Source organism: Mus caroli, chromosome 17, assembly GCF_900094665.2.
Source record: "Mus caroli chromosome 17, CAROLI_EIJ_v1.1, whole genome shotgun sequence".
In the NCBI taxonomy this organism is placed as follows: Eukaryota; Metazoa; Chordata; class Mammalia; order Rodentia; family Muridae; genus Mus; species Mus caroli.
Window position 1 is genome coordinate 24,006,445 of NC_034586.1, and position 23,857 is coordinate 24,030,301.

The following is a 23,857-nucleotide window of genomic DNA, read 5'->3' on the forward strand; positions in this document are numbered from 1 at the left end:
GGTCCCCACTGCAAAGGTGAGCCTGGGAGGTCCCCACTGCAAAGGTGAGCCTGGGAGGTCCCCACTGCAAAGGTGAGCCTGGGAGGGTCCCCAAGAGGAGCTCGCAGGAGCCTCGGGGCCTGCACCACAGTTTCCAGGGGCCCACAGCCTCCACAGGCCGAGGAGGACTGCCGCATCTTCCCAGAGATCGCACAGGGTTGGGGTGGACACCAAAGCATCGCACAGCCAAGCTGTGCTGGTGGGGACACTACATAGCCTTCATAGCTGTCTGGGGCTGGCACACCTCAGTTACAAAACTAAGGCCCGAAGATCCCTGAGACAGGAGCCCGTACTGGCACCTGTCATAGCATGCGCAAAGGAGAGGACCGGTGAACCCCAGTGGGAGTTCACCCACAAGCAAGCACATCTCTTGCTATAAAAACACTGCAGAGTGGCTGGGAATAGCATTCTCAGGGACAAAGTACATGCTACTTTCTGTTGACATAATACACTGAGAACTACTGTAGCCTCCTGGGACGCAGGGAGTGTGTGGGGGGGGTGTTGGTTCAAGGATGACACTCCTTCCCAGTAATACCACAACTAAAGAACGTTCGAGAAGTTTATATGAATGATGTAATCAAAAGCATGAAATAAAAAATGGCATAGCTGTCTGCCTGTGACCGTCAACATCTTCCGGTGTGTTCTTTCTCTCTCTGCACAGACGTGGATGAGTGTGAACGGGAGGACAATGCAGGCTGTGTGCACGACTGTGTCAACATCCCTGGTAATTACCGGTGTACCTGCTACGACGGATTCCACCTGGCACATGACGGACACAACTGTCTGGGTAAGCGAGCGAGCCAGGGCTGGTGGCCCGGGACTGGTTGGGGAAGGAGCTGCTCTCAGCGTGTCTTGGCCAAGCAGGAAGAAAGTGGTCAAAAAGATTTCCAGGCTTTTAAAAGCAAGGATGGGGTAGGGCACTGCTAGAAGTGTGCATGTGTGCTTGTGCGTACGTATGTGTATTGCGTGCGTGCGTGCGTGCGTGCAGGCACGAGCGCGCACGGAATGGGGATGGGTTGACGTTAGGACCCTTCTTCTAAAGTCTTTTTTTTTTTTTTTTTGGTTTTTCGAGACAGGGTTTCTCTGTGTAGCCAGGCTGGCCTCGAACTCAGAAATCCGCCTGCCTCTGCCTCCCGAGTGCTGGGATTAAAGGCGTGCGCCACCACGCCCGGCTATCTAAAGTCTTAAAGTGTGTGAGCTCCTTAGGAGCAGGTGTGTAGAAAGCACTGTGCAGCTGTAGCACAGAGCAGGTGCTGAGGCAGGAGCACTGTTGCTAATGCAGTTGGATGCTCTCTGAGCCCTGGATGCCTCTGCCCCTTGCCTCCCGCCTCCCTTCCTGTCTTTAAGTCTCATCCTCTCCAGTTCAGAGCCTTGGTCTGGCCCAGGGAATCACCTGCCTCCAGAACTCTATCTGGGGTAGAATCCCTGGGCCACTGACCTCAGCTTTAGCCAGTCATTTTGGAGTTACTCGGACCCGTAGGAACTCTGAAGCTTCTAACAGGATTTGAGATTTGAGACTGGGGTCCTCTCTCAAACGTCTGTTCGATGAGTCAGCAAAGGGAAGAACAGCAATGGAATGGCAGTGGCTGGAACATGGTAGCTCAGATGCTCCGTGACCTAGGAACCCCCTTACTGCACAGCTGCCATGTGGTCATCTTCTACCCAGGTCCCTGGCAGGCCCTTCCCCGGGCCTCCCCTCCTCCGTCCCTCTGCTACTATGAAAGAGCTGTCTCTCCCCTGTCACCAAAGGACTATTTAGGGACAAGATCTGAAGTACTCGGTACAGGGTAGGGATGCCCACATGACCGTGAATACCATCTCTAATTCTTTAGTCTCCATTGGGTCCTAACCCCAACTATCACCAACCAACCATAGAGACAAGGGAAAGAACAGGTACTGGGAGGGTCTGAGTTACAAAGGTCTGGTGAAGGTGAGTGTCCACAGCCTCAACCATCCCTCTAGCCTTTGAGAAAACTCCAAGAACATGCATGGGTCTCAGTTTCTCCAGGGAGAAGTAGAGGGTGGGAGGGACGCAGCCAGGATGGAGATGGAGTCCAGATGTACAAGTGATGAATTTGGCTGTAGTGGTGGTGACTCCGGGCTCCCTATTGTTCCCCTCTACCATCCAGGGTGTGGCCTGGCCACCTTCCCCACCCTTCCACGCCACATTGCCAGACTTTGTTTTGTTAAACCAAAAATAGGAGCAAAGCTAGGGAATCTGTGGCAGTGAGCCCAGGTCTGGGGGAAGGGAGCACGGCTGGAGTTGTGGCCAGTCCACAGAAACGGTCCTTGCCCCATGAGGACCTGTGACTCAGAGGCCATTCCCACCATCGTTGGCACCTCAGCCATACAGCTATGAGAGGAAAGAGCCTTTCCAGGTTCTCTGATTCCTGCTCCTCAGAGCCAGCCTCGACATGGCCCTAGTGCACCATGGCTGCTCAGTGGGACTAGTACCCATCCTTGTCTTCACCGAGGTTTCTCTTGCTCTGGCCCAGGGGTTTGATGTATGGGTGTTTGCATGCATGTGTGTCTGTCTGTGCACCACATGCCTGCGGGGCCAGATGATGACACCGGGTTCCTTGGGACTGGAATGTCAGGCAGTTAGCAGCCATGTGGGCCCTGGGAATAGGACGCAGGTCCGAAGGCTCAGATGCAGCCTCTACAGCGTGGGAGAGGAGTCCGGGCCTCACCTCAGCTGGCCAGGTTTGGATGTTACCTGCCCTGAGCTCTGGACAAAGCTCTTCACACTCAGAGAAGTTTTAGCTGACAAGGGTTAAGGAGTGCTTGCTAAGGGTGGGCCTGCTGCCCTCAGTCTATGCTGCTGCTACAACAGTCCCACCAAGCCCCTGTCTTCACAGATGTGGATGAGTGTGCAGAGGGCAACGGTGGCTGCCAGCAGAGCTGTGTCAACATGATGGGCAGCTACGAGTGCCATTGCAGAGATGGCTTCTTCCTCAGTGACAACCAGCACACCTGTATCCAGCGGCCAGAAGGTCAGCCCACGGCCATCTAGGCCCCCAGGCTTCTCTTCCCAGCTGCCCCTCAGCACTCTCTGTCCCACACTCTAGACTCCTGTCGTGCTTAGACACTGTATTCGAGACTAATCTAGGGAATGGAACCGGGACCTGCCCAGAGTAGAATCAAAGCTACTTTGGGGCATTCTCTGGTCCGGCGGTACGGTGCTGCGAATTTCTGCTCCCCAGCATTTGTCTGTAAGCTGCTCCTTCCCTGGGACAGCCTCACCTGGGTCCCTTTCCACACACAGCCTGGATCCATGGCTCATTCCCTCACTGGGCCATGATGGTCTGAGAGCAGCAGGGAAGTCCAATTTGCCTTTGTGTCCCTGTCACTTAGTGTGCTGCCCTGCCTGTGATAGCAGCTTAATAAAACTTGTGGTCTAGCCAGGTGTGGTGGCACACACCTTTAATCCTAGCCTGGGGGTTGGGGCGGGGGGGGGGTGGGTGGGGAGGCAGAGGTAGGCCTATCTGTGAGTTCCAGGACAGCCTGACTACACTGAGAAACCCTGTCTCAGTCTGATAGCTGTTTCTCTTCTTCAGGTTTCTAGTCTCAGTGTAAGCTCTCTGAGGAAAGATATCCTGTTTTAGTTTCTCTGGGTCCTTCCTAGATAGGGAGAACCTCCAAGTAGCAGGTTCAGCCGATCTTTACAGTGTCCTTAGCCACAGCTGGTTCCGCCCCATTGAGGCTTCCAGTGCGGACGGAGCGCCAGCGTCTCCTTCTCCCTTTTTAGAAGGAATGAACTGCATGAACAAGAACCACGGCTGTGCCCACATTTGCCGGGAGACTCCCAAGGGGGGCATTGCCTGTGAATGCCGCCCTGGCTTTGAGCTCACCAAGAACCAACGGGACTGTAAATGTGAGACTCGTGAGGGCAGGAGAATGGGGGTGGGGAGGATGGAAGGTGTGGGGCCTCAGTAGCCAGAGGGCAGGGATGAGATGAAAGAGGCCTGGGGGCGGGGCACAGTGAGGAAAAGGGGTGGCTTTCCCCACCTTGCAGACCTGCAGCACAAGGGACAAGCAGGCTGTCATGTCTCCTCTCTCTGTGCAGTGACCTGCAACTATGGTAACGGCGGCTGCCAGCACACCTGCGATGACACAGAGCAGGGTCCTCGGTGCGGCTGCCACGTCAAGTTTGTGCTCCACACCGACGGGAAGACATGCATTGGTGGGTGAAGCCACTTGTGACAGGATTGGGGTGGGGTCTGGGACTGCAGGGGAAGAGACCCTGGGGGACAGTGATGTCTAGGTTCTGGATAGTTACTGATGTGGGAATGAAGAGCAATAAGAGGACAGGTGGAAGGACCACTCTGAGAGACTAAAGGGCACACTTGACTACCTGCCCTCCCCAGGAGTCCCACCCTCCTCTTCCTCCCACACTGAAACATTACCAGGTTCGGAACTGTTAGCAGGGGTGCTGGGCAACCAAGGCTTGAGGAATTCTGGGGCGGTCAGCTGAGCGGCTGCCCCAGTCTCTGGTTGACTAGTGTGGTAGGGGTGCCCACAGCCGGTGTCCCTGCTGTGAACTGGTGCCACAACACAGTACTTGCTTCCAGAGCAGTTAGCCTTGGGCTGAAATGAGTCAGTAGGGTGACTCCAGCCCTCCTCTTCCTCTTTACCCTGGCAAACCCCCTTCCTACCCCTCACCTGATGCCCCAGGCCCACCTCACACTCAGCATCTGGTGGTACTGACTTTCCAGTGTGCCTGTGGCTGCCCACCCCCTTCACTTGCTGCAGCCTTCCCGCCCTCTAAGCCTGAGACCCTTCTTGAATCCCTAGGCCTGACCTGACTGTCCAGGTTCCCTGGATGAGCTAAGTCCTTAAAGTGAAGGTTGAATTCTTTCCGTTGCTATTTCTTGAGCGGTGAGAGGGCTGACAAGGTGTCTTCTCGGACAAGTGGGGAATGAAAGGCAGGGCTCTGGCTGGGCCTGAGGCAGGGTCTCAGGCCAGTCAGAGGTAGTTGTGCTTGCGCTGTGGACAGTGGAGCTTATGGAAGTGTGTGTCACTGCAGCCACAGGACGAGAGTCAGATAGGCTCACAAGGATACACATGGCTTCAAAGGCTGCTGGAGCCAAAGCTCTCCCACTCTGCTCTCTAACTCTTCTGAGACCCCAAGACAGGCTCAGGGCTTCACGCTGCTTTTTCTGACTGCTGTTCCAGCTCCCTAATTCTCCCGACAGGGCGACAGGGCTAGTTCTTCTGCTTTGCAAACCTCCCACCATCCCTTGGACACACCCACATAGCCCCCCACCCCCCATTATTCCAGAAGGAACTGCATGCAGTCCCTAGGGAGAAGATGCACGAGGCAGGACAGAGGCCCCTGAGGCACGTGACCAGTTCCCTTGTTCTCAAGCAGCTGCTTTGTAATTAGGCTTGAGTTCTCTAACCCCACTGAGACCCACTGAGTCCTCTGGGCAGAGCAAGTGATGCTGCTCCCTCCCCATCCTTCTCCCTTTGCCCCCAGGGAGTGAGCCTACTTGCCTTGGACTTAATTTTTCTTGGCAGGGGGAAATGTCACTGGGGTGTGGGGACATGCAGCTTGAGTGGCAAGACAGGAGTATAGTTAAAGGATTTAGAGGTGGTGAGATACGAAACTTGACACCCATGCCAGTTTTGCCTGGCGTGCTGTGCAGGGGGGGGGGGGGGGGGGGGTTGGACCCGCAGCTGCTCTCTCCGAGACCCAGCATCTCTGCTTTATGGTCCCTTGATGGGGGCTTGATTTTTTTGAGGGTACCAGGCCGGACAAGGCTGAGGAGCAAGGCTAATTTGGGATCCCTGGAATCACCACATGGGGCTAGTGGTTTGGACCATCAGGGTGGAGGGTGCAGGGTGGGCCTTGCCCCGAATCTAAATGGCTTTTTTACAATGTCAAACAGGGGAAAGGCGGCCAGAGCAGCTCGGGCCCACTCAGGCCGTTTCTAATGGTAAATATATCTGCTCTCCCTCTGCTTGCACTCACTGGCTTGCTAGGGAAGGGCTAACCCGCTGGAGCTCCCACTAACTTTGCATGCCCTCCAGGGCTCCCCTGGCAGTGCAGGCTCTGGACCCATCTGGTGGCCTAGGAAGCTTCCGGCTGGTCATCTTCCGGCTGGTCATCTTCCTGGTCCCTGGCTCTCCTTCTTCTTGTGCCTCCTCCACCTCTCATTGCCCTGGTCGGTCTCTCCCAGCCATGTGCACCCCTCGGTCCCTGCAGCCAGTGCCATCTTGCCCACTGTTCGCACTGTGGCTGAGGGAAGTATCTCAGAGTTGAATGCCATCTTCTCTGTGGGCCACCCTTCTTGGGTTCCTTCCTTTCTTTAGCACACCACACAGCCTCAGCTGGTGATTCTGCCTGACTCTGGGTCCAGCCCTCAGCCCACTCCTCTGGAGGAGGGGAGGGGACAGTCTTCCTTCTCTTGGGTGTGATAATTAAGACAGCATTATCATGTGGTCCACACCTGGCACAAAGGACAGGGCGAGCTGTGCCCTCCTCCCTGTGCTCAGCCACTGCCCAACTTCTTGGTCCAGCCTGGGGTGAATGCCATGCCAGTTCTGTTAGCACCCATGCTGGCTGCTTCAGAGGATCTACACACAGACAGCATCTTTTCCCCCATTGTGCTTCTCCAGGCCTTGGGAGCCCTCGGTCAATACTTAGAGCACTTTTGGGGGAGTCTGGACTTGAGCTCCTCGCAGTCTGGGGGACCTCGGGGAGACCACAGTGAGACCAGGGCAAGCTAAGGACTCCCAGGTAGAGGTGGGCTTCTTTTGGCACACTGCCCACTTTGGGGACAAGGGTGGGCCTGACACCCTCATTCTTAGAACAACTCTTCGCTCTTGTCCCATGGAGGCCTTAGGATGCCAGTGGGAGAAGACTTGGTGCTTGGGACAGACCACAGCACCCAGGTCCCCATGCCAGGCTCTTGCTGTCCTGGGGCTGACAGCTCTCCCCAGAACTCTCTCCAAAGTGACTGTTTAACATCTGGTCTCCGCCTGCTCTGGCCTCTCGCCCGCCCCGCACACTGAGCTGACAGGAGAGACCTAGCTGAAAGCTCTGAGCTTTCTCTTCTGTGTCTTCCACCTTCTCTCATTCTTTCTCTGGATTCTTCGCGCCCCCCCCCCCCTTCACAACATATCTCATCAGCAAAAGCAAAGAACCAGAGAACCGTGTGTTTGCAGGTAGACAGGAGGATTTGGGGAGGAGTGAGAGGAGGGTGACCCAGGGCTGCAGTGTCAGACGGGTGGGAGGGGTTGAAGGGGGATGGGGGGTCATGGGTGAATTGATGGGGAGCCCTTGGGATCTTCAGACACTCTTTCCTCAAGGCCTTTTAGGAGACTGTCCATCACAAACACCCACACCCACACTCATCCTCAAGATAGGAGGATGAAACTGGTCTGCCCCTTCTTTTCCCTCAGGCCTTAGGATGCTAATGCTCAGATGCTTATGCTCGGTGCCTAGGACGAGCCCTCTTTAGCTTTCCTCTTCTGCTCCCCTGCCCCCACCCCTAGCACATTCCTGCCTGACAGCTCTGGCTTGTACCTGCCTCACTGCTGCCCACCTTGTTTCAATCAAGTAGGGGGCAGGGATGCAGAGCGAGCGTGGCGAGAGCGCGCTCCTGCACTTGTGAGGGGTGGGTGTCTGGAGGAAGGAGAGGCTGGAGCTTCTGCTTAACGCTCCTGCTGACCGCCCCCCTCCACCCTGTGAGGTGGCTGAGGGCTTCCCTCAGGCCCCATACCTGAGTCTGACATTCTTCTAGGCTAGTAACCCTATTACCACCTACACCTCCCTCAACAGAAACCTGTGCTGTCAACAATGGAGGCTGCGACAGTAAGTGCCACGATGCAGCGACCGGAGTCCACTGCAGCTGCCCTGTGGGGTTCATGCTGCAGCCAGACAGAAAGACCTGCAAAGGTGAGATCTCAGAGCTAACGGGGACACAGAGACCTCTGCCAAAGGGAGGGGAGAGTTCCTGGGTGACCGACCACTCCTCTTCAACGCCCTTTAAGGCTGTCAGCCTCTCTCACCTCAGTTCAGTGGGCACAGAAGTCCAGCTACCACTTTACTACCCCCTGGCCTGGTCTCCCTCATTCCCTCTCTCACCCCTGTGGGAGAAGGGTCTCAACCCTGGAGGGACAGCTGAGCCTGACTCTGTGCCTGAGCCATGTGGGTGGTTTAAGCCTGCATCCCTCAGATCTTCCCAGCGGGTCTGGAATGATCTCTGGAAGCATACATAGGTAGGAGTGCCCACACCAGGGCCTGGTTTGGTCCGCCATGCTGTGGTGCCCAGGCTTCCTCCACTGAACCTGGCTCATAGGTGTGCGCAGAGATGGATGAGTGGTGATCAGGGAGAAGAATTGGCCCTGTGGGGACCTTTTGGCTTGGGTCTCATTATGACTTCCGTTCCTATACTACCCACCCCATCTCCCCTCCTGCCAGTTAGCTGGGATTTGGGGGAGATGAGAAGGAAAAGGGGGAGGGGAGCCATTCTGCAAACGCTGACCTGACTCAGCACGTCCGTCCTTGTCCTCTGGTAGGAAGGAGTGGAGACTGGGTAGTGCCCGGCTCCTTCTTTGTGTCTCTTGGCCCAAGAGCTGCAGGAAGGGGAGGGCGGGGGCAGTGGGTCAGCCAGCCGCAGTAGAAAGGTTTCCTGCTGGGAAGGGCTGTTGACAGGTAGACCGAGAGTGAAGGCCCTGCCCCCTCCCCTCGACAAGTGCTGAGTAGCCTGGGTCCTGTCTGCCACCAGCTCCGGGAACTTGACCTCAGGAAGGTAGCTGCCCACCTGCTCCTTTCTTAGTACCCAAAGCTGCCAGGCTCTGAGCCTCTGCAGACCGTGCCAGTCCTGTCCCCCTCCTGGCCCCTCATCTCTAGCAACTTCTCCCTCTATCTTAGAAGTCCTCTCTACCCAGCCTCTCTGGCCAGCCCCTCCTCCATGAAGGCTGCCCTTTTACAGCATGACCAGAGGCCCCCAGCCTTTGTGACAGGAAAGGACAGCCCTCCCTACAGTCTTGGGGATGGCTGTCTACTGGAGAGTAAGGGACATGGACCAGCCTGGATCTCACATGGCCACCTGCTCCCATAAGTCTAGATTGTTGCTCCCTGCTGGCATAGGTGGTTCTTGGACTCAGCTTCAGGAGAGATGGTGTTAGTAATGGCCAGATATCCTAAACAGGGAAGACATGGAGACAGAAGGTGACAGCCACGTTAAAAGGGCCAGGCCAGGGCCCTCCTTGATTTTCCTTGTCTCTGTGAGGAAGAGATCTTGGCTCCTTTGCCCCTAGCCTTCAATGCTATCCTTCGTCCCCAGACATAGATGAGTGCCGCTTAAACAACGGGGGCTGTGACCACATCTGCCGCAACACAGTGGGCAGCTTTGAGTGCAGCTGCAAGAAGGGCTACAAGCTTCTCATCAACGAAAGGAGCTGCCAGGGTGAGCCGGCTCGGGCCAAGGGGGCAAGCATCAGGGATGCCGTAGTCCAAGCGTCTCTATAGGCAGGGTTATGCTGCAGACAGACAACGGTAGTCCTTCCTTCTTGCAGGCCAGCTCCATGGTGAAACACACAGCTTGGCAAGCGGTGAGCAAGCTTTCACCACAATCCAGGTTTTCCCAAGTGTGGCCTGCTGCAGCTAGTTTCACATGCACAGGTTCCAGACCCTGGCAATTCTGTGCTGGGCCATGGTGGCATACTTTTAATCCCTGCACTTGGAAGGCAGAGACAGGCAGATCTCTGGGTCTGAGGCCAGCCTGGTGTGTTCCAGGATGGCCAGGGCTATACAGAGGGACCCTGTCTCAGAAAAACAACAAAAGCCCCGAACCCCAGACAAAGGGTACAGAGGGAGTTGTGCGTGCTCAGATCTGGAGTTAGGCCAAGGTCTTTCAGCATCAGAGCCCTTCACCTGAGCATGGATCAGGTGCCTCGAGACAGACTCAGTGGTTCGAATCCTTGCTGTTCCAGATATAGATGAGTGCTCCTTCGACCGAACCTGTGACCACATGTGTGTCAACACCCCAGGAAGCTTCCAGTGTCTCTGTCATCGTGGCTACCTTCTATATGGTGTCACTCACTGCGGGGGTAAGCCAGCAAGATCACACTCGCCTGCTTCCCAGACGCCCCAGCCCTCGACTCTTCACACTTCAAATGGCTGTGCTTGTAATGAGAAATCCTTGGATGGTTCTTGTCTACATCCAACAAGATAAAATAGAAGGCAGCTTCCAAAGGCCAGCTGGGAGACAGGACACCAGAGAGCAGCATCCTGGCAGCAAGATGCTTGAGGGTTTCACGTAGCCCAGGATAGCTGCACACACACACATAGCCAGAGGTCACACACATGACCCCGAACTCCAAACCTCCAGCCTTCACTTCTCAAGGGTTGTGACGGCAGGTGGCACACCCCCATGCCAGACTCTGCCTCCTAATTCTACCCTGCATTCCCCTTCGCTGTTCCCAGAGACCCACCCTCTCAGTCTCTAGCCCAATGAGACAGTAAGAGAGGAAAGCTCTGAAACCTTGGTCTGGTTGGATTGGCCCCTGCTCAATGGCAACTTTGACTGGGGATGTAGAGAAGGGAGAGAAGTTTGAGCTCCTCACAGGCCAGAGAACCCTTTACTTAGTTTGTGAGAATGTTAACGTGAGACCTGCCTGCCTGACAAGATTTGTAAATACACAGTAATCTCTATAAGGGTACTGGCAGTCTGATCTCTGAATCCTCCCACAGACGTGGACGAATGCAGCATCAATAAGGGAGGCTGCCGCTTTGGCTGCATCAACACCCCAGGCAGCTATCAGTGTACCTGTCCAGCAGGCCAGGGCCGCCTTCACTGGAACGGGAAGGATTGCACAGGTGTGTGGCGCCCTCTGCTGGCCAGACATAACAATGCTGTTTCAGGGGAAGGTGTTAGGGGGAGCCTGCTGGGTTTAAAATGTGCAGGTCTCCTTCGGCAAGTAACTAGTCCCCCTTTCCGCATTAACTCTCTGAGGGAGGAAGACCAGGCATGTTCATATTCTCAGACCTTGCTTCCCTTCCTAGAGCCAGTGAAGTGTCAGAGCAGCCCTGGAGCCTCAAAAGCCATGCTTAGCTGCAATCGCTCGGGCAAGAAGGATACTTGTGCCCTGACCTGTCCCTCCCGGGCCCGGTTCTTGCCAGGTCTGTGAGAGAGACGGGGTTCTGGGGAGAAGGGAGGGCAGACTGGCTGTTCAGCAGTGCCTCTGTTCCCCCCGGGTTCCTCCAGCCATTGGGGTTTGAGGGGTGGGTTAGAGCTGTGATGAGCCCCTTCTTTCAGAGTCAGAGAACGGCTTCACCGTGAGCTGTGGTACCCCGAGCCCTAAAGCTGCTCCAGCCCGAGTGATCCATTCTGGGAACAGCACCATCTCCAGCTCCTGCCATGGTGAGCACCTGCCCAGAGTCCTCCTCTCTTCTCTGCCCCCACAGTTCTCCTCATCCCTGGCCGACTCACCCTCTACCTCCCTTGTTACTCTCTAACTCTCCAGCTTTGCTGCCAAGCTCCTCCTATCTTACCCCTCCTATCTGTCACCCTTGGCTTTCCTGATCCTGCTCTCTAGCTACACCTTACTGCTGGGCTCAGAAGCCACCTCCCAGAGCAGGCTGTCCCCAGGGTCCCCAGGCCCTGGCCCTGTGCTGAGCTTCTCTTATCCCTCTAGAGGCTGCAGTGCTGCCAGTCAAGCAGAGAGCCTCCTTCAAGATCAAGGATGCCAAATGTCGCTTGCATCTGCGAAACAAAGGCAAAGCCGAGGAGGCCAGCAGGATCCAGGGGCCAGGTCTGGACCTCCCTCCCTGGCCCCGCCAGGCTCTCCCCGCCTCTCAGCCCCTCTGCCTAGTTCTGTCAGGGATTCACCTGCACCCTGGGCTGTGGATAGAATGGGGGAAGCTGTTGTAGGCTAAGGCCCTGGAAGTCCCCGTCATTCCCTCCTACCGAGAAGAGGGTTGGAGGCAGAGGGACGGAGGCAGGGATGTCTGGGATGGATGGAGAAATAGGAGAGGCAGAAGAGAGAACTTGTCTTCAGTGGAAGCTACAGTTCGAGGTTGACACAGCCTCTGTTTCCAGGTAGTATCCCCTGCTCTGACTGCCAGGTCACTTTCATCCACCTTAAGTGTGACTCTTCTCGGAAGGGCAAGGGCAGGCGGGCCCGGACCCCCCCAGGCAAGGAGGTTACCCGGCTCACCCTGGAATTAGAAGCTGAGGTCAGAGCAGAAGAAACGACAGGTGGGCCTAGGGACATTGTTGGGTGGAGGGCCAAAGAGGAGGGCACATAGCCTGGATCCAAAAGGAACTTGGCTTGTCCCCCAAGGGAAGGGGGCACCTGAACTCTGGGCCTGTGTAATGGGGAGCAGCAAACTCCAGGGCTGCTCTGACCTCTCTCTCCTCATTCTCTGACTCGCACAACCATCCATTACCAGCTGGCTGTGGGCTGCCTTGCCTCCGACAGCGGATGGAACGAAGGCTGAAAGGGTCCCTGAAGATGCTCAGAAAGTCTATCAACCAAGACCGGTTCCTGCTGCGTCTGGCAGGCCTTGACTATGAGCTAGCCCACAAGCCAGGCCTGGGAGCTGGGGACCGAGCAGAGCTGGTGGAGGTCTGCCGACCTGGGCAGCACCGAGCAGGCACCAAGTGTGGTAAGGGAGCTTGCTGGGAAGCAAAGGTGTGGGGAGTGGGGGAGGCCCAACTTGGCCCTGGCTCAGAGCAGAGCAGGACCCCTTGCCTCAGGTGAAGCTCTCAAAACGTGAGGTGGCGAAGCCCCTCCTGCCCATGGGCCTCCTTTCTCTGGTCCCAGGCTGAAACCTAGGACACCAGGCAGGGCCAGCAGTTCTCCTGCACTCAGACTTGACATCCCTATCTCTCCAAGCAGGGTTCTGTTCGTTCCCTAATAGATCTCCCATGTCTGGAGGAGCGGGAAGGGGAGTCTTAGGCCTGGGTGGTGGGAGATGGGGGGGGGTGGCTAGCGCGGCCGACTCTCCCTCAGTCAGCTGCCCGCAGGGAACGTATTACCACGGCCAGACGGAGCAGTGTGTGCCATGCCCAGCGGGCACCTTCCAGGAGAGGGAAGGGCAGCTCTCCTGCGACCTTTGCCCTGGGAGTGATGCCCATGGGCCTCTTGGAGCCACCAACGTCACCACGTGTGCAGGTGCCAGGGGAACAAACAACGCAGAGTGGGCTAGGGTGGGCACTGGGATGCCCGTGGGCATGGGGTTTCCCAGGCTCCAGGCCAGTCTCCTAGTTGATGTCCTGTTTGTATGCCTCCGCTGTTCCCTAAGACTGGGTGACCCAGGGAGTGGCTCAGGACCAACCCCATCAGAGTTGGGCCCTTGCTTCATTGCAGGTCAGTGCCCACCTGGCCACCATTCAGGAGATGGGTTTAAGCCCTGCCAGCCATGCCCACGGGGCACCTATCAGCCTGAAGCAGGGCGAACCCTGTGCTTCCCCTGTGGCGGAGGCCTCACCACCAAGCACGAGGGGGCAGTCTCCTTCCAGGACTGCGACACCAAAGGTAAGCAGGTTCTTTACTCCCCGGGTTATTTTCTCTCCTTCCTATCCTCAGCTGCCACCCACCCCACACATCTCCAAGCCCCTCCACAGACCTGAGTGTTAGCCGACCATCTTCCCTCAAAAGTGAAGACCCAGGTACCTAACTGTACGTGTTCTTGTTTCAGAGCTGCCCCTTGGGCCAGACCTGGGGATAGAAAGTGACTACACCCTTCCTCCCTGTCCAGAGTACATTGCAGATTCGTAGCCATTTCCCTCCATCCCCCTAAGTGAGCTCCTGTATCAGTCTGACACTGCTCAGGGAGGGTCTGCAGGAAGAGGAGGGTACTGTAGCCAGCCACTTTGGAAGGTCTCTCTTCCCTGGCTTTAGACTATGTCTGGGAAAGGTAGGGACCCTGGAAGAAACCTGGGAGTCTCTGATGTCTGGATTCTCCATGACAGATGTGCCTGTCTATCCACGGTCCAGATGCCCACTTTCCTACCATCTTAGCTTCTGCCCTCTTCTCTCGCCTGCAGTCCAGTGCTCCCCGGGCCACTACTATAACACTAGCATCCATCGCTGTATCCGCTGTGCCGTGGGCTCCTACCAGCCAGATTTCCGTCAGAACTTCTGCACCCGCTGCCCAGGAAATACAAGCACTGACTTTGATGGCTCGACCAGTGTGGCCCAGTGCAAGAGTACGTGGCTGGCCAGGCTGTAGGGAGTGGAAAGAGATCTCGGAGCCATGTGCATGGGAAAAGGGGGTGGGAGGTGGTAAGGCAGCTGGGAGTGGGGCCGGAGTGGGCGGGTGGGCAGCTGTCAGGGATGCCTGTAGCATCCTTTCAGATACTGGAAGAGCAGGAGGAGGGTGGACCCAGCACCCCGGAAGAGCAAATGGTGACTTAGCATGGTTCACCACCTACGTCTGCTCTCTCCCCCTTCAAGCCCCTCAGCCTGCCCACCACGGTTCCCCACTGACTGACTGCTCTCCCTTGCTCTCTCCACTGGGGTGTGGCTGCAGATCGGCAGTGTGGCGGGGAGCTGGGTGAGTTCACTGGCTACATCGAGTCTCCCAACTACCCCGGCAACTATCCGGCCGGTGTGGAGTGCGTCTGGAACATCAACCCCCCGCCCAAGCGCAAGATCCTCATCGTGGTCCCTGAGATCTTCCTGCCCTCCGAGGATGAGTGTGGGGACGTCCTGGTCATGAGAAAGAACTGTGGGTGCCTGCAGAGCCGGCTGGGGGGGTGGGCACATGGAATATGGTTGGGGAAGAGAAAGACCTGGGGCAGTGGAGTGGGGAACCAGATAGACGAGAGGAGCCTTGGGGGACAGAAGCTAGCACAGGACCTGTGGGACAGGTTGGGTGGGCAGCAGTGAGGAAGCCAGTCCTGAGGCTGGGATGCCAGTGCTGCCGCCTGACTGATTCTAACCCTAGCCTTTCTGCCGTCCTCGTCCCATAAATGTCGATTTTAATGCATGTGATTGTGCAGTAGTCAGCCTTGTAGAATAAACCCGGGACCGGTGGAAGAGAGGGTGTGTGGCTAGCTGTGTGTTTACGGGGGCTGGGGGGGGGGCCTCTGTCAGAATGACCTCACAGCCCCACTAATCTGACCTGACGCTTGCCTTGCCAGCCTCCCCATCCTCCATCACCACTTACGAGACCTGCCAGACCTATGAGCGGCCCATTGCCTTCACCGCCCGGTCCAGGAAACTCTGGATCAACTTCAAGACCAGTGAGGCCAACAGTGCTCGAGGCTTCCAGATTCCCTATGTCACCTACGATGGTGAGCAAGGGCAGGAAGGATGGGGTGGTGGGTGGGTTCCCACGCTCAGCCCCCAACCCTGTTGACTTTGCAGAGGACTATGAGCAGCTGGTGGAAGACATAGTGCGTGATGGCCGGCTGTATGCTTCAGAAAACCACCAGGAGATCCTAAAGGCAAGTGGGCGTTCGCCGTGGTGCGGATGGAAGTGGGCGTGCACCGATGTGCAAGCAAACTGCTAAGTACAGCCTGCCTTTCTACTCCTGGCTATGTGGGGCATGTGCTTTCTTCACTGCCGCTTTCCAGATGAGAGAGGTAAAGGGCTTCCCCGTGATAGGCCTGGGCTCTGGACCCAGCTCACAAAACCAGTGTCAGCATGCTGCATCACCCCTGGGAGGACAGGAGACATCCTCTGCCTTGTCCATCACTAGAGGCAGAGAGGGTAAACTGTACAATGATACGTTGTTTACTTTTTTTTGAGACAGAATCTTAATAGTCCAGGTTAGCTTTGAACTCAGGGTTCCCCTGCTTCCAGCTCCTAAGTGCCTGGTGGGATTACAGGCCCAGAGGAAAAGAAACATTTCTAATGTTGAGGAACGAACACCACCCTGGGTCTGTGGATCCCGATTTGAGTCCCACCTGGTGTAGTGCTGCTCCCCTTTGATCCCAGCACTCAGGAGGCATAGGTGGGTGGGTCTCCGAGTTTAAGGCCAGACTGGTCTATATGTACAGTGCTAGGGTAGCCAAGGAGACATACTGAGACCCTTTCAACTATTTTTTTTTTAACTTCGCTCTTTTTAGTTATGGCTATTTGTGTGGATATGTGCATGGGATTGCAAGGCGGCCGGAGGTGTCAGATCCTCCTGGGGATGGGGTAGCAGGCAGGTGTGAGCCACCCAATATGGGTGCTGGAACCTAAACGCACATCCTTTGCAAAAACTGTGTGTGCTCTTAACCTCTGAGCCATCTCTCCAGCCCTAGGCCACTGTTTGAAATCAAATGTAACTGGGTGTGATGGTGCACATATGGCCCGGCTATTCAGGAGCTGAAGTGGCAGGATCACTCGAGCCCAAGAGTTAAGAAAACAGCCAGGGTGACATGCTGGACTCCATCAGACAGCGAATCAAATGCACTGTGCAACTGTATACACAAAGTAGTGCAGCCATGCTGGAGCTGGGGTGGCATACCTTTGACTGCAGTACGTGGGAGGCAGAGGCAGAGGCAGAGGCAGAGGCAGAGGCAGAGGCAGAGGCAGAGGCAGAGGCAGAGGCAGAGGCAGGAGGATCTCTGGGAGTTCTAGGTCAGCTTCAGGCCAGCCCTAGCCACACAGTGAGACTCTGTCCTAAAACAAGGACAGTATAGAACAATCGTCTTGGTTAGAGTGGAGCTACGAGGCTGAAAGCCCCAACTATCTTAGAACTCTGTGTGCAACCTAACCTAGAAGCCAGGAGATTCGTTGGTAGTTCGGTTGGGTCTCTGTGGGCACGGGGCTTGTGCATGTGTGTGTGGGTCTTGAGAATGAAACTGAGGCTGTTAGGCTTGGTGGTAGGGTCTTTCCGCATGAATCACCTCAGCAGCCCCTAGAGAGGAGTTTTTTTTTTTTGGTTTTTCGAGACAGGGTTTCTCTGTATAGCCCTGGCTGTCCTGGAACTCACTTTGTAGACCAGGCTGGCCTCGAACTCAGAAATCCTCCTGCCTCTGCCTCCCGAGTGCTGGGATTAAAGGCGTGCGCCACCACGCCCGGCCTAGAGAGGAGTTTTAAGGCCCAGTGCCTGGCACTGTGGAGAGGTGAGCTGGAGAGACTACGAGGGAAGGTTTGAAAGGAGTTGTCGGTGACCAAGGAATGGTGCAGACCAGTGAGTGCAGCACTAGTGTGTTGTATCTAAGGACCCCAAGACTACTGTCATTCCACGGGGGTGCCGGGGAGGGGGGAAGAGGAGAGGGAAGCAGGACACAAGTGACATACAGCTAGCATGTCACCCGAGGGACCTGACTCTTCCTGTGAGTGAGGACAGAAACGGGCTGATATGTAATCAGCGGCAGAGAAAGGTTTGTCAGGCACACAGCCCTGGTGTGGCTCCTGGAGCTAATCACTGTCATTATAAAAAAATAAACTTTCATCAGACATTATAGCACCTGCCTGTGGCCCCAGCTACTGGGGCAGCTCAGATGCAAGGATCACCCAAGATAACAGGAAATGAAAACCAGAGAGCAGAAAATGGGTTCCAAACGTGAAGCCAACTAACTGAGCTGTGGCTGCCGTCGGAGGGAACTCTATGGTGGGCCAAGGATAGAAACAGAGATCAAGCCCAGGCCCAGTGGCTCACACCTCTCGGCCTAGTTATTCAAAAGGCTGAGGCAGGAGGATGGTGTGTTGTAGGTCAGTTGGAGCTACAAAGCCAGTCCAAAGCCAGTTTGAGCAAATTAGTGAGACACTCTCAAGTAACAAGAGTGCTCAATAAGAGAATTGCTAGTGCAGAGTAATAGGGATGATAGAATTCCATTATAGCAATAATGGAATTGCTGACACTGCAATGGCCTAGGTGCTGGAGAGTTGGCTCAGCAGTTAAGAACATCTGTTACTTCTTGCAGAGGAACTGGGCTCAGTTCCCAGTGCCCACACAGTGACTCATAACCATCCATAACTCCAGTTCCAGGGAATCTAACACAATTCTGACCTCCTCAAGCACCAGGCATGCACGTGGTGCACACACATACACACAGGTGAAATTCACATAAAATAAGTAAATCTAGGAGGAAAAAAAAAAAAAGAATACTAGGCTATTGTGTCTGAGGGCCTAGTATCGCAAAGGAAAGGATTAGACCAGCCATTGGAATAGCCCAGGTGGGAGATTATGGTGGTGTCACTCCGCGTGGCAGCTGCTCAGACAGATGCTGGGCATACGCTAAGGCAGAGTCAACAGCTGGCTGGAGCTGAGAGGCTACAGAGTCAAGGATGCTCCACAGGCCTGGCCTGAGCAGCAGAGGCCTAGACCTGTGGCTAACTGAGCTTTGGGGTTCAAAAGGAGCAGGGGGAGGCCCTCTGGGTGTGCTCGGTGTGAGGCGCTGACAGACAGGAAGAGGGGCTGCTGAGTACTCCTCTCCCCCACATGCCACTGAAGCTGACAACTGCCACCTGCCGTCTCCTGCAGGACAAGAAGCTTATCAAGGCCTTCTTTGAGGTCCTGGCCCACCCTCAAAACTACTTCAAGTACACAGAGAAACACAAGGAGATGCTGCCAAAGTCCTTCATCAAGCTACTGCGCTCCAAAGTCTCCAGCTTCCTGAGGCCTTACAAATAGTGCCTGTGGGCCCGAGACCCAGTTCAGAGCTCCCACCTCCCTGGCCCTCAGAGCTGGCACCCCAACCTCAGACAAGAAACTGTCTCTCTTGAAGGAGAGATATCACCGCACCAGGCGCTCTCCCCTTCGGCCTTTCTAGTTACCTTGTCTTCGTTCTCTCTCTCTCCTGGAAGTCATTCAGTGCGTCTCTGTTCCCCCCAGAGGTGAAGGGATAGACACCCTCTATTCCTCTGCCGTTACAGCACGGTGCCTTGCAAGCCAGGAGCCAAAACACCCCCTCCACGGCCCCCGTGCTCCCCAGAGTGGCTCTTCACAGCCCAGAGTCCTGCCAAAGAAGCCTTGGACATAGCAGCTTTGTGCCAACACCAGGCTGCTGGGGCACAGAGTTTGAGCCCGGGGTGCCCACACAGTTGGCGTTCTCATCTGTAGAGCTTGCTCTCATCTGGCGGGGGCTGACTCCATAGGGTTTACAAGTGATCCATACCACTGGGATAGCAAACCCCTACCAGGTAAGGGCGAGCAGCAGGCAGGGGCCCCAGACATATAAAGCTCTCAGATAGCTCTGCAGGACAGAAAGCGGGTTTTAAAAAACATTGCCCAAAACAGAAAGAAAGAAAATGTGCCACCTAAAGGAGCTTCCTACAGAACCAGTGGAAACCAGCCTCAAACACTAACCCCCGCCCCCAGGGCCGCGCCTTCACCCCACCTAAGCGCTCCCTGGGGAAGGCCTACCCACCCCCTGGTAAGTGCTGTCCTTAAAGAAGCTGGGCTGTCGACCTTCCAAGCCTAGACCTTGCTCCACAGCGGGTGTTTTCCCTTGTAGCCCCAGGTGGCTTGTGGGTTCCACCAAAGAGGACCCCACTCTGCAGCCAGCCTGGAGCTACCTACCTCTAGCCTTGGGTTGTGGGCAGCAGGAGGAACGCGTGTGAGTGCCCTTGGCAAGCCGCCTGTCCACCCTCTCCACATCTGAGAAGTGCAATCATTTTGTCTTTCTATGTCGTCTAGAGGGAGGGGGGGTTGTTTTTTGTTTGTTTCTTTTTCCTCTCAGAATAACCCTATTTATAGCTGCCTAGGAGAGAGGGGTGTGCTGGGGCTGGAGAAACAGCAGTCTGTCTGTCCCTTAAGTGCCGGAGCGGCTCATCTGTCTCAGTTCTCCCTGAGGCCACACAGAACTTCAGAGTCCTCAGCAGCGCAGAGCTAGGGCCATCCCTCAGAGGCGCCCCAAGCACAGGAGACTAGCCCTGGTAACTTGATGGAGCAGGAGGAGGAGGCTTCCTGACTGAGCTGATCCTCCCTGCCTGTGTCTCTGTGGATTCATGGTAACAGAAACAGATGGACTTGGTCAGAATCTTGTGCGAGTAGGGACAACCTGTCTTTCCCTATCTTCATGCTCTCCCCTGACACGGCATGGGAGGGGATTGGGATAAACTCTACGGATGGCCAGCGCAGGCTCCCAAGACAGCCAGAGAGGGCTGGAGCAGCCTGGAATTGGACAGTTCTCCATGTATGAAGCTGGGGAAGGACAGGAACCAGACGTGTGCCTGAGACCAGCCACCTGCCTCTTGGAGCTGACTTCAAGCCTGATTCAACTACTGTCTTTCAAAAGAAGAATGGTGTCTGTGCCTGAGCCCAGGCTCTGCATATGCTCCACCCTTAACACAGATGCTGCCTGTAAAGCCTCCAATTGTTCCTTCTTGTTCCCCGAGGCCTTAGTCCTGGACATCCACCAATGACTCCTCAGGTCCAACTCTAGGTAACTGCCAAGAGATTCAACTACCAAATAGTCTGATCCCCATACACACCAGCCAGCAGCAGGCAAAGCTCCCTTCCTGGACACGTTAGCCAACACGGTGAGGGTGAGGGTCGGGTGGTGGTCAGAGAGCTATTGCAAAGCTGTTGAACGGTTTCATGCAAGAGGGGTGAATGGGCATTTAGTGGGTCCCCAGAAGCACCATAGAACAGCCTGAATCACGAGTCCTTTCTCCCTAATATTTTGCCAGCTCCTGGAAAGCCACAAAGTGAGAGTGCCTCCCAATGTATGCCTTTAGGGTGTGGCTTCTCAGCACTCCCCTACCCCCACCCCCAATCCCCATCTCACCATACACGGACACTTCCTCTAATCATTTGTTCTATGGCTGATGGGGCAGCACATGGGATCTATTGTACGGAGAGAGTAGGCCACTAGACTTAGCTGATATCAAGATGGATGGAGGATATCAAGCAAGGACTTTCTACTGCCAACCAAGTTGGCAGCAAGGAATCCAGGCAGAGCTGTTACGAACTTACAGGGGATACTGGCCCTGAGCGCCTCACTCTGGGAGCTGAGTGGGCTGAAGGAGGAGTAAAGAGCTCAGGGACTTTCTAGGACTGCACAGGTTAGACAAAAGAGGTTTCCAGGAGAAGGTGGGGGGATGGGAAGATGGTGTGACCAGGAACCCTTCGTGAGCTGACCTAGAAGCTTCTCTGTGGGCTATGGTGCTTACGAGGTCACGTAACCCTGGCGCCTCATCCATCCTAGTGCAAGACCTGCCGTGAACTGAGTCCCAACGTGGGAAGCCACTTCCACACGTGCTCCAAGCACGGAGTGACGAATGTCAAGCAGGCCCTGATATCCTCAGCAGCACCTCGGTGCCTCTTTAGCCTCTGCCTCTATTTGTGTCATTGACCCAGCCAGTCCCCAAGCCTGAGGTAATTAGGAGAAAGCCGACCAGAGCCTGGACGTTAGCTGCCCACCCTGTGCCTTCGGTGATCCTTTGAGGACTGCCACTGGCCTCACTACCGTCATTTCCATGTGGAGGTGCCGATGGAGAAGATGGTACAGTTTGGGCTCTGGCTCTTGGAGTCTCTTTGAATCTGCGAAGTGTTCTCCATGTGCGCGTCTGAGGTAACTTAAATGGATTAGGAAGTCATATCTCAGTGTGTAAGAGAAAGCTACAGCACATTTAAGGGCCTATATCTGCTGCTGAGCTCCAGAGCGGGGGAGCAGAGGCCAAATATAACTGACCCCAAGCAGGACATGGTGCCCCGCCTGGTTCCTTTCCTAAGCGGACTCCACGAAGGAACCCTTTCTGTCGGCCCTGTCTCAAAGCTGGTGCACTCTGTCTTTCTGCTATTATTCGGACTGAGAACCCGAAGGACCAGAAGCCCCATTCTGCAATCAGCTTACCAAGACTAAACAATGGCAGCAGTTTGGACAAGCTCAAAACCTTGTTCTATGTGAGTCGGACTTTCAGAGAGTAATTATCATGTGGACGGCTTTTTTTTTTAACGCAAAAGAATATCTTAAAATACTATATTTATATCTGCCTACCACTGCCTCTCATACAGCAAGCATCTCAGTTGACAATAGGCAGCAGCAATGTGGTACACAGAGTATTTTGCACTTGGGGAAAATTATGTATCTGAAAACTTGTAAAAAGGAATGTTCGGATTTTGTATTGTCTTTTTTATATTATTAAAATACTAAATGAAACTCTGAAGTCTAGCATGCATCTTTTCCTCTACCTCAAAGGCTTGTCCTATAGCTGGGGGGTCGGGGGGGGGATCTTAAACACTCAAAGGTCTCTTCTAACTGCTGGACAGGCCTGGCTCCCCCCTCCCACAGCTCAGCTTATTCCTAATGATTTTAATATCTGGAAATTCATGTCCCTGTCTATCTTTAAAAGCAACGTCAGGAACTTCCCCTCGCTGAGCATGGCAGCTTAGGTCTTTAATCCCAGTATTAAAGAAGCAGAAGCAGGAGTTTCTAGACCTTCGAGGCAGAACTAGAACCAAGGTCACTGCACCACAGCCGTGGAGAGCTGTTGTCCGACATCACCCTCTCTGACCTTGTAGCTCAGCGGCAGAGTGCCATGCCTAGCATGCACGGGTCCTTGCATCTCATTCCTGGTACCAAGAGAATAAAACTCTACTCCACAATAGCTTCCTCACCAATTTTTCAGACCTGAAATGTTTTAGAACCATTGCTTTGGCTGGGTATAGTGACTCACACCTTTGATCCTAGCACTTGGGGAGGGAAAGGCAGGCAGATGTGTGAGTTTGAGGCCAGCCTGGTCTACCTAGACTAAGATGCAGGCCAGCCAAGGCCACATGGTAGGATGCCAACTTTTATCTCTTCCTTCAGACAAATGGTTTCTGTGTAATGGAGAGGAAATGAACCGAATACCATCTACAAAGAAGAGCTATCTGCCCATATGGTAAAGGGTGGTGGCGCTGAGCAGACATCCAGTTCACTCTGAATTCTACTATTTTCAACTCACCAGGAAACTAAAAGTGATCCTGAACTTCTTCATTGAGTATGTGTGTGCATTTGTGTGTGTGCATTTGTGAGTGCACATGCTTATATAAGCAAGCACTCTGTGTGTGTGTGTGTGTGTGTGTGTGTGTGTGTGTGTGTGTAAGCATGCTATTATGTGTATTTGGAGTTCAGAGGACAACTGGGGGAAACAGGTTCTCTTTTCCCACCATATAGGTTCCAAGGATCGAACTCTTGCCAACCCTGATGGGGAACTCTTGACCCTCCTGGTTTCATCTCTCCAGAGCAGGGGCTTACAGTTATACACCACCGTGTCTGGCTTTCTTGCTGTATTTCTAACCAATAATCCTGCTATAAAACCCTGGAAAGGTCCTGTGCGTGTTGTGCTAGGATGGCAGAGCTGGCTCTAACTGGGTATATACTAGGGCACCAGGTGGAAATTCCAGTACCACACTGGGACCTCGGGGTTAACATGCCGGTGCCAAGGCTCCTCCCCCTTCATCTGCTTATTTTTAATTGGAAGCTCATTTTCTCTCAATTTCTGAAAATATCCTGAACCACAATTCCTCCCTGCTTGGAAGAGAGATAATAAAAAGAACTTTTAAAGTTAGGTTTCAGGTGTGAAGATGAGGCAGGAGGATCACAAGTTCAAGGCCACCTTGGGATCCACAGTTTGAGTCCAAAAAAAGGACAAAACTATGGAAAAACAGAGAAGAAAGGGGGCACTTGGTTTTGTTCCTTACACTGCTACCCTATCAAGGGGACCTGTTGGTTTTGGGGGGCTGATGGAGGAATGAATGAGCGCCCAAGAACCTGAGAAGACTCTCGGGGTGCTGTCAGGGAACCTTCCTTCAGAGAGGATCATCCCTCTGGAAGATGAGTCGAGCAGAGGGGAACGTCAGGGCCCTTCCTCAGGGGACAGGATGGGTGCACCATCCCTCATAAACACTCACGTTCCCCAGGACACATGGGAGAAGCCAGTACTGCAGGGAGAATTGTCCTGCAGGAAGGACTGTCATATCCTTCA

General features: G+C 54.7%; 1 protein-coding gene across 8 annotated transcripts in view; it reads left to right on the forward strand.

The window, feature by feature from the left end:
- Positions 1-22,044, forward strand: part of Scube3 (signal peptide, CUB domain and EGF like domain containing 3) — a 32,739-nt gene extending 10,695 nt beyond the window's left edge. Inside the window, exons 3-24 of one of the 8 annotated variants that reach the window (XM_029471126.1) lie at positions 701-826; positions 2,898-3,032; positions 3,788-3,913; positions 4,106-4,222; positions 5,931-5,978; positions 7,826-7,942; positions 9,336-9,458; positions 9,568-9,603; positions 9,985-10,101; positions 10,745-10,870; positions 11,057-11,173; positions 11,310-11,414; positions 11,689-11,805; positions 12,093-12,251; positions 12,446-12,661; positions 13,009-13,170; positions 13,366-13,533; positions 14,046-14,207; positions 14,531-14,728; positions 15,144-15,296; positions 15,370-15,449; positions 18,426-21,959. In XM_029471126.1, coding sequence (XP_029326986.1) covers positions 701-826; positions 2,898-3,032; positions 3,788-3,913; positions 4,106-4,222; positions 5,931-5,978; positions 7,826-7,942; positions 9,336-9,458; positions 9,568-9,603; positions 9,985-10,101; positions 10,745-10,870; positions 11,057-11,173; positions 11,310-11,414; positions 11,689-11,805; positions 12,093-12,251; positions 12,446-12,661; positions 13,009-13,170; positions 13,366-13,533; positions 14,046-14,207; positions 14,531-14,728; positions 15,144-15,296; positions 15,370-15,449; positions 18,426-18,575 — 2,858 coding nt within the window. In that variant the 3' untranslated portion in view covers positions 18,576-21,959. Of the gene's footprint in view, positions 1-700; positions 827-2,897; positions 3,033-3,787; positions 3,914-4,105; positions 4,223-5,930; positions 5,979-7,825; positions 7,943-9,335; positions 9,459-9,567; positions 9,604-9,984; positions 10,102-10,744; positions 10,871-11,056; positions 11,174-11,309; positions 11,415-11,688; positions 11,806-12,092; positions 12,252-12,445; positions 12,662-13,008; positions 13,171-13,365; positions 13,534-14,045; positions 14,208-14,530; positions 14,729-15,143; positions 15,297-15,369; positions 15,516-18,425 lie in introns of those variants that run through there. The other 7 variants (XM_029471128.1, XM_029471129.1, XM_029471127.1 and 4 more) reach the window with 7 other exon arrangements.
- The last annotated feature ends 1,813 nt before the right edge of the window (positions 22,045-23,857 follow it).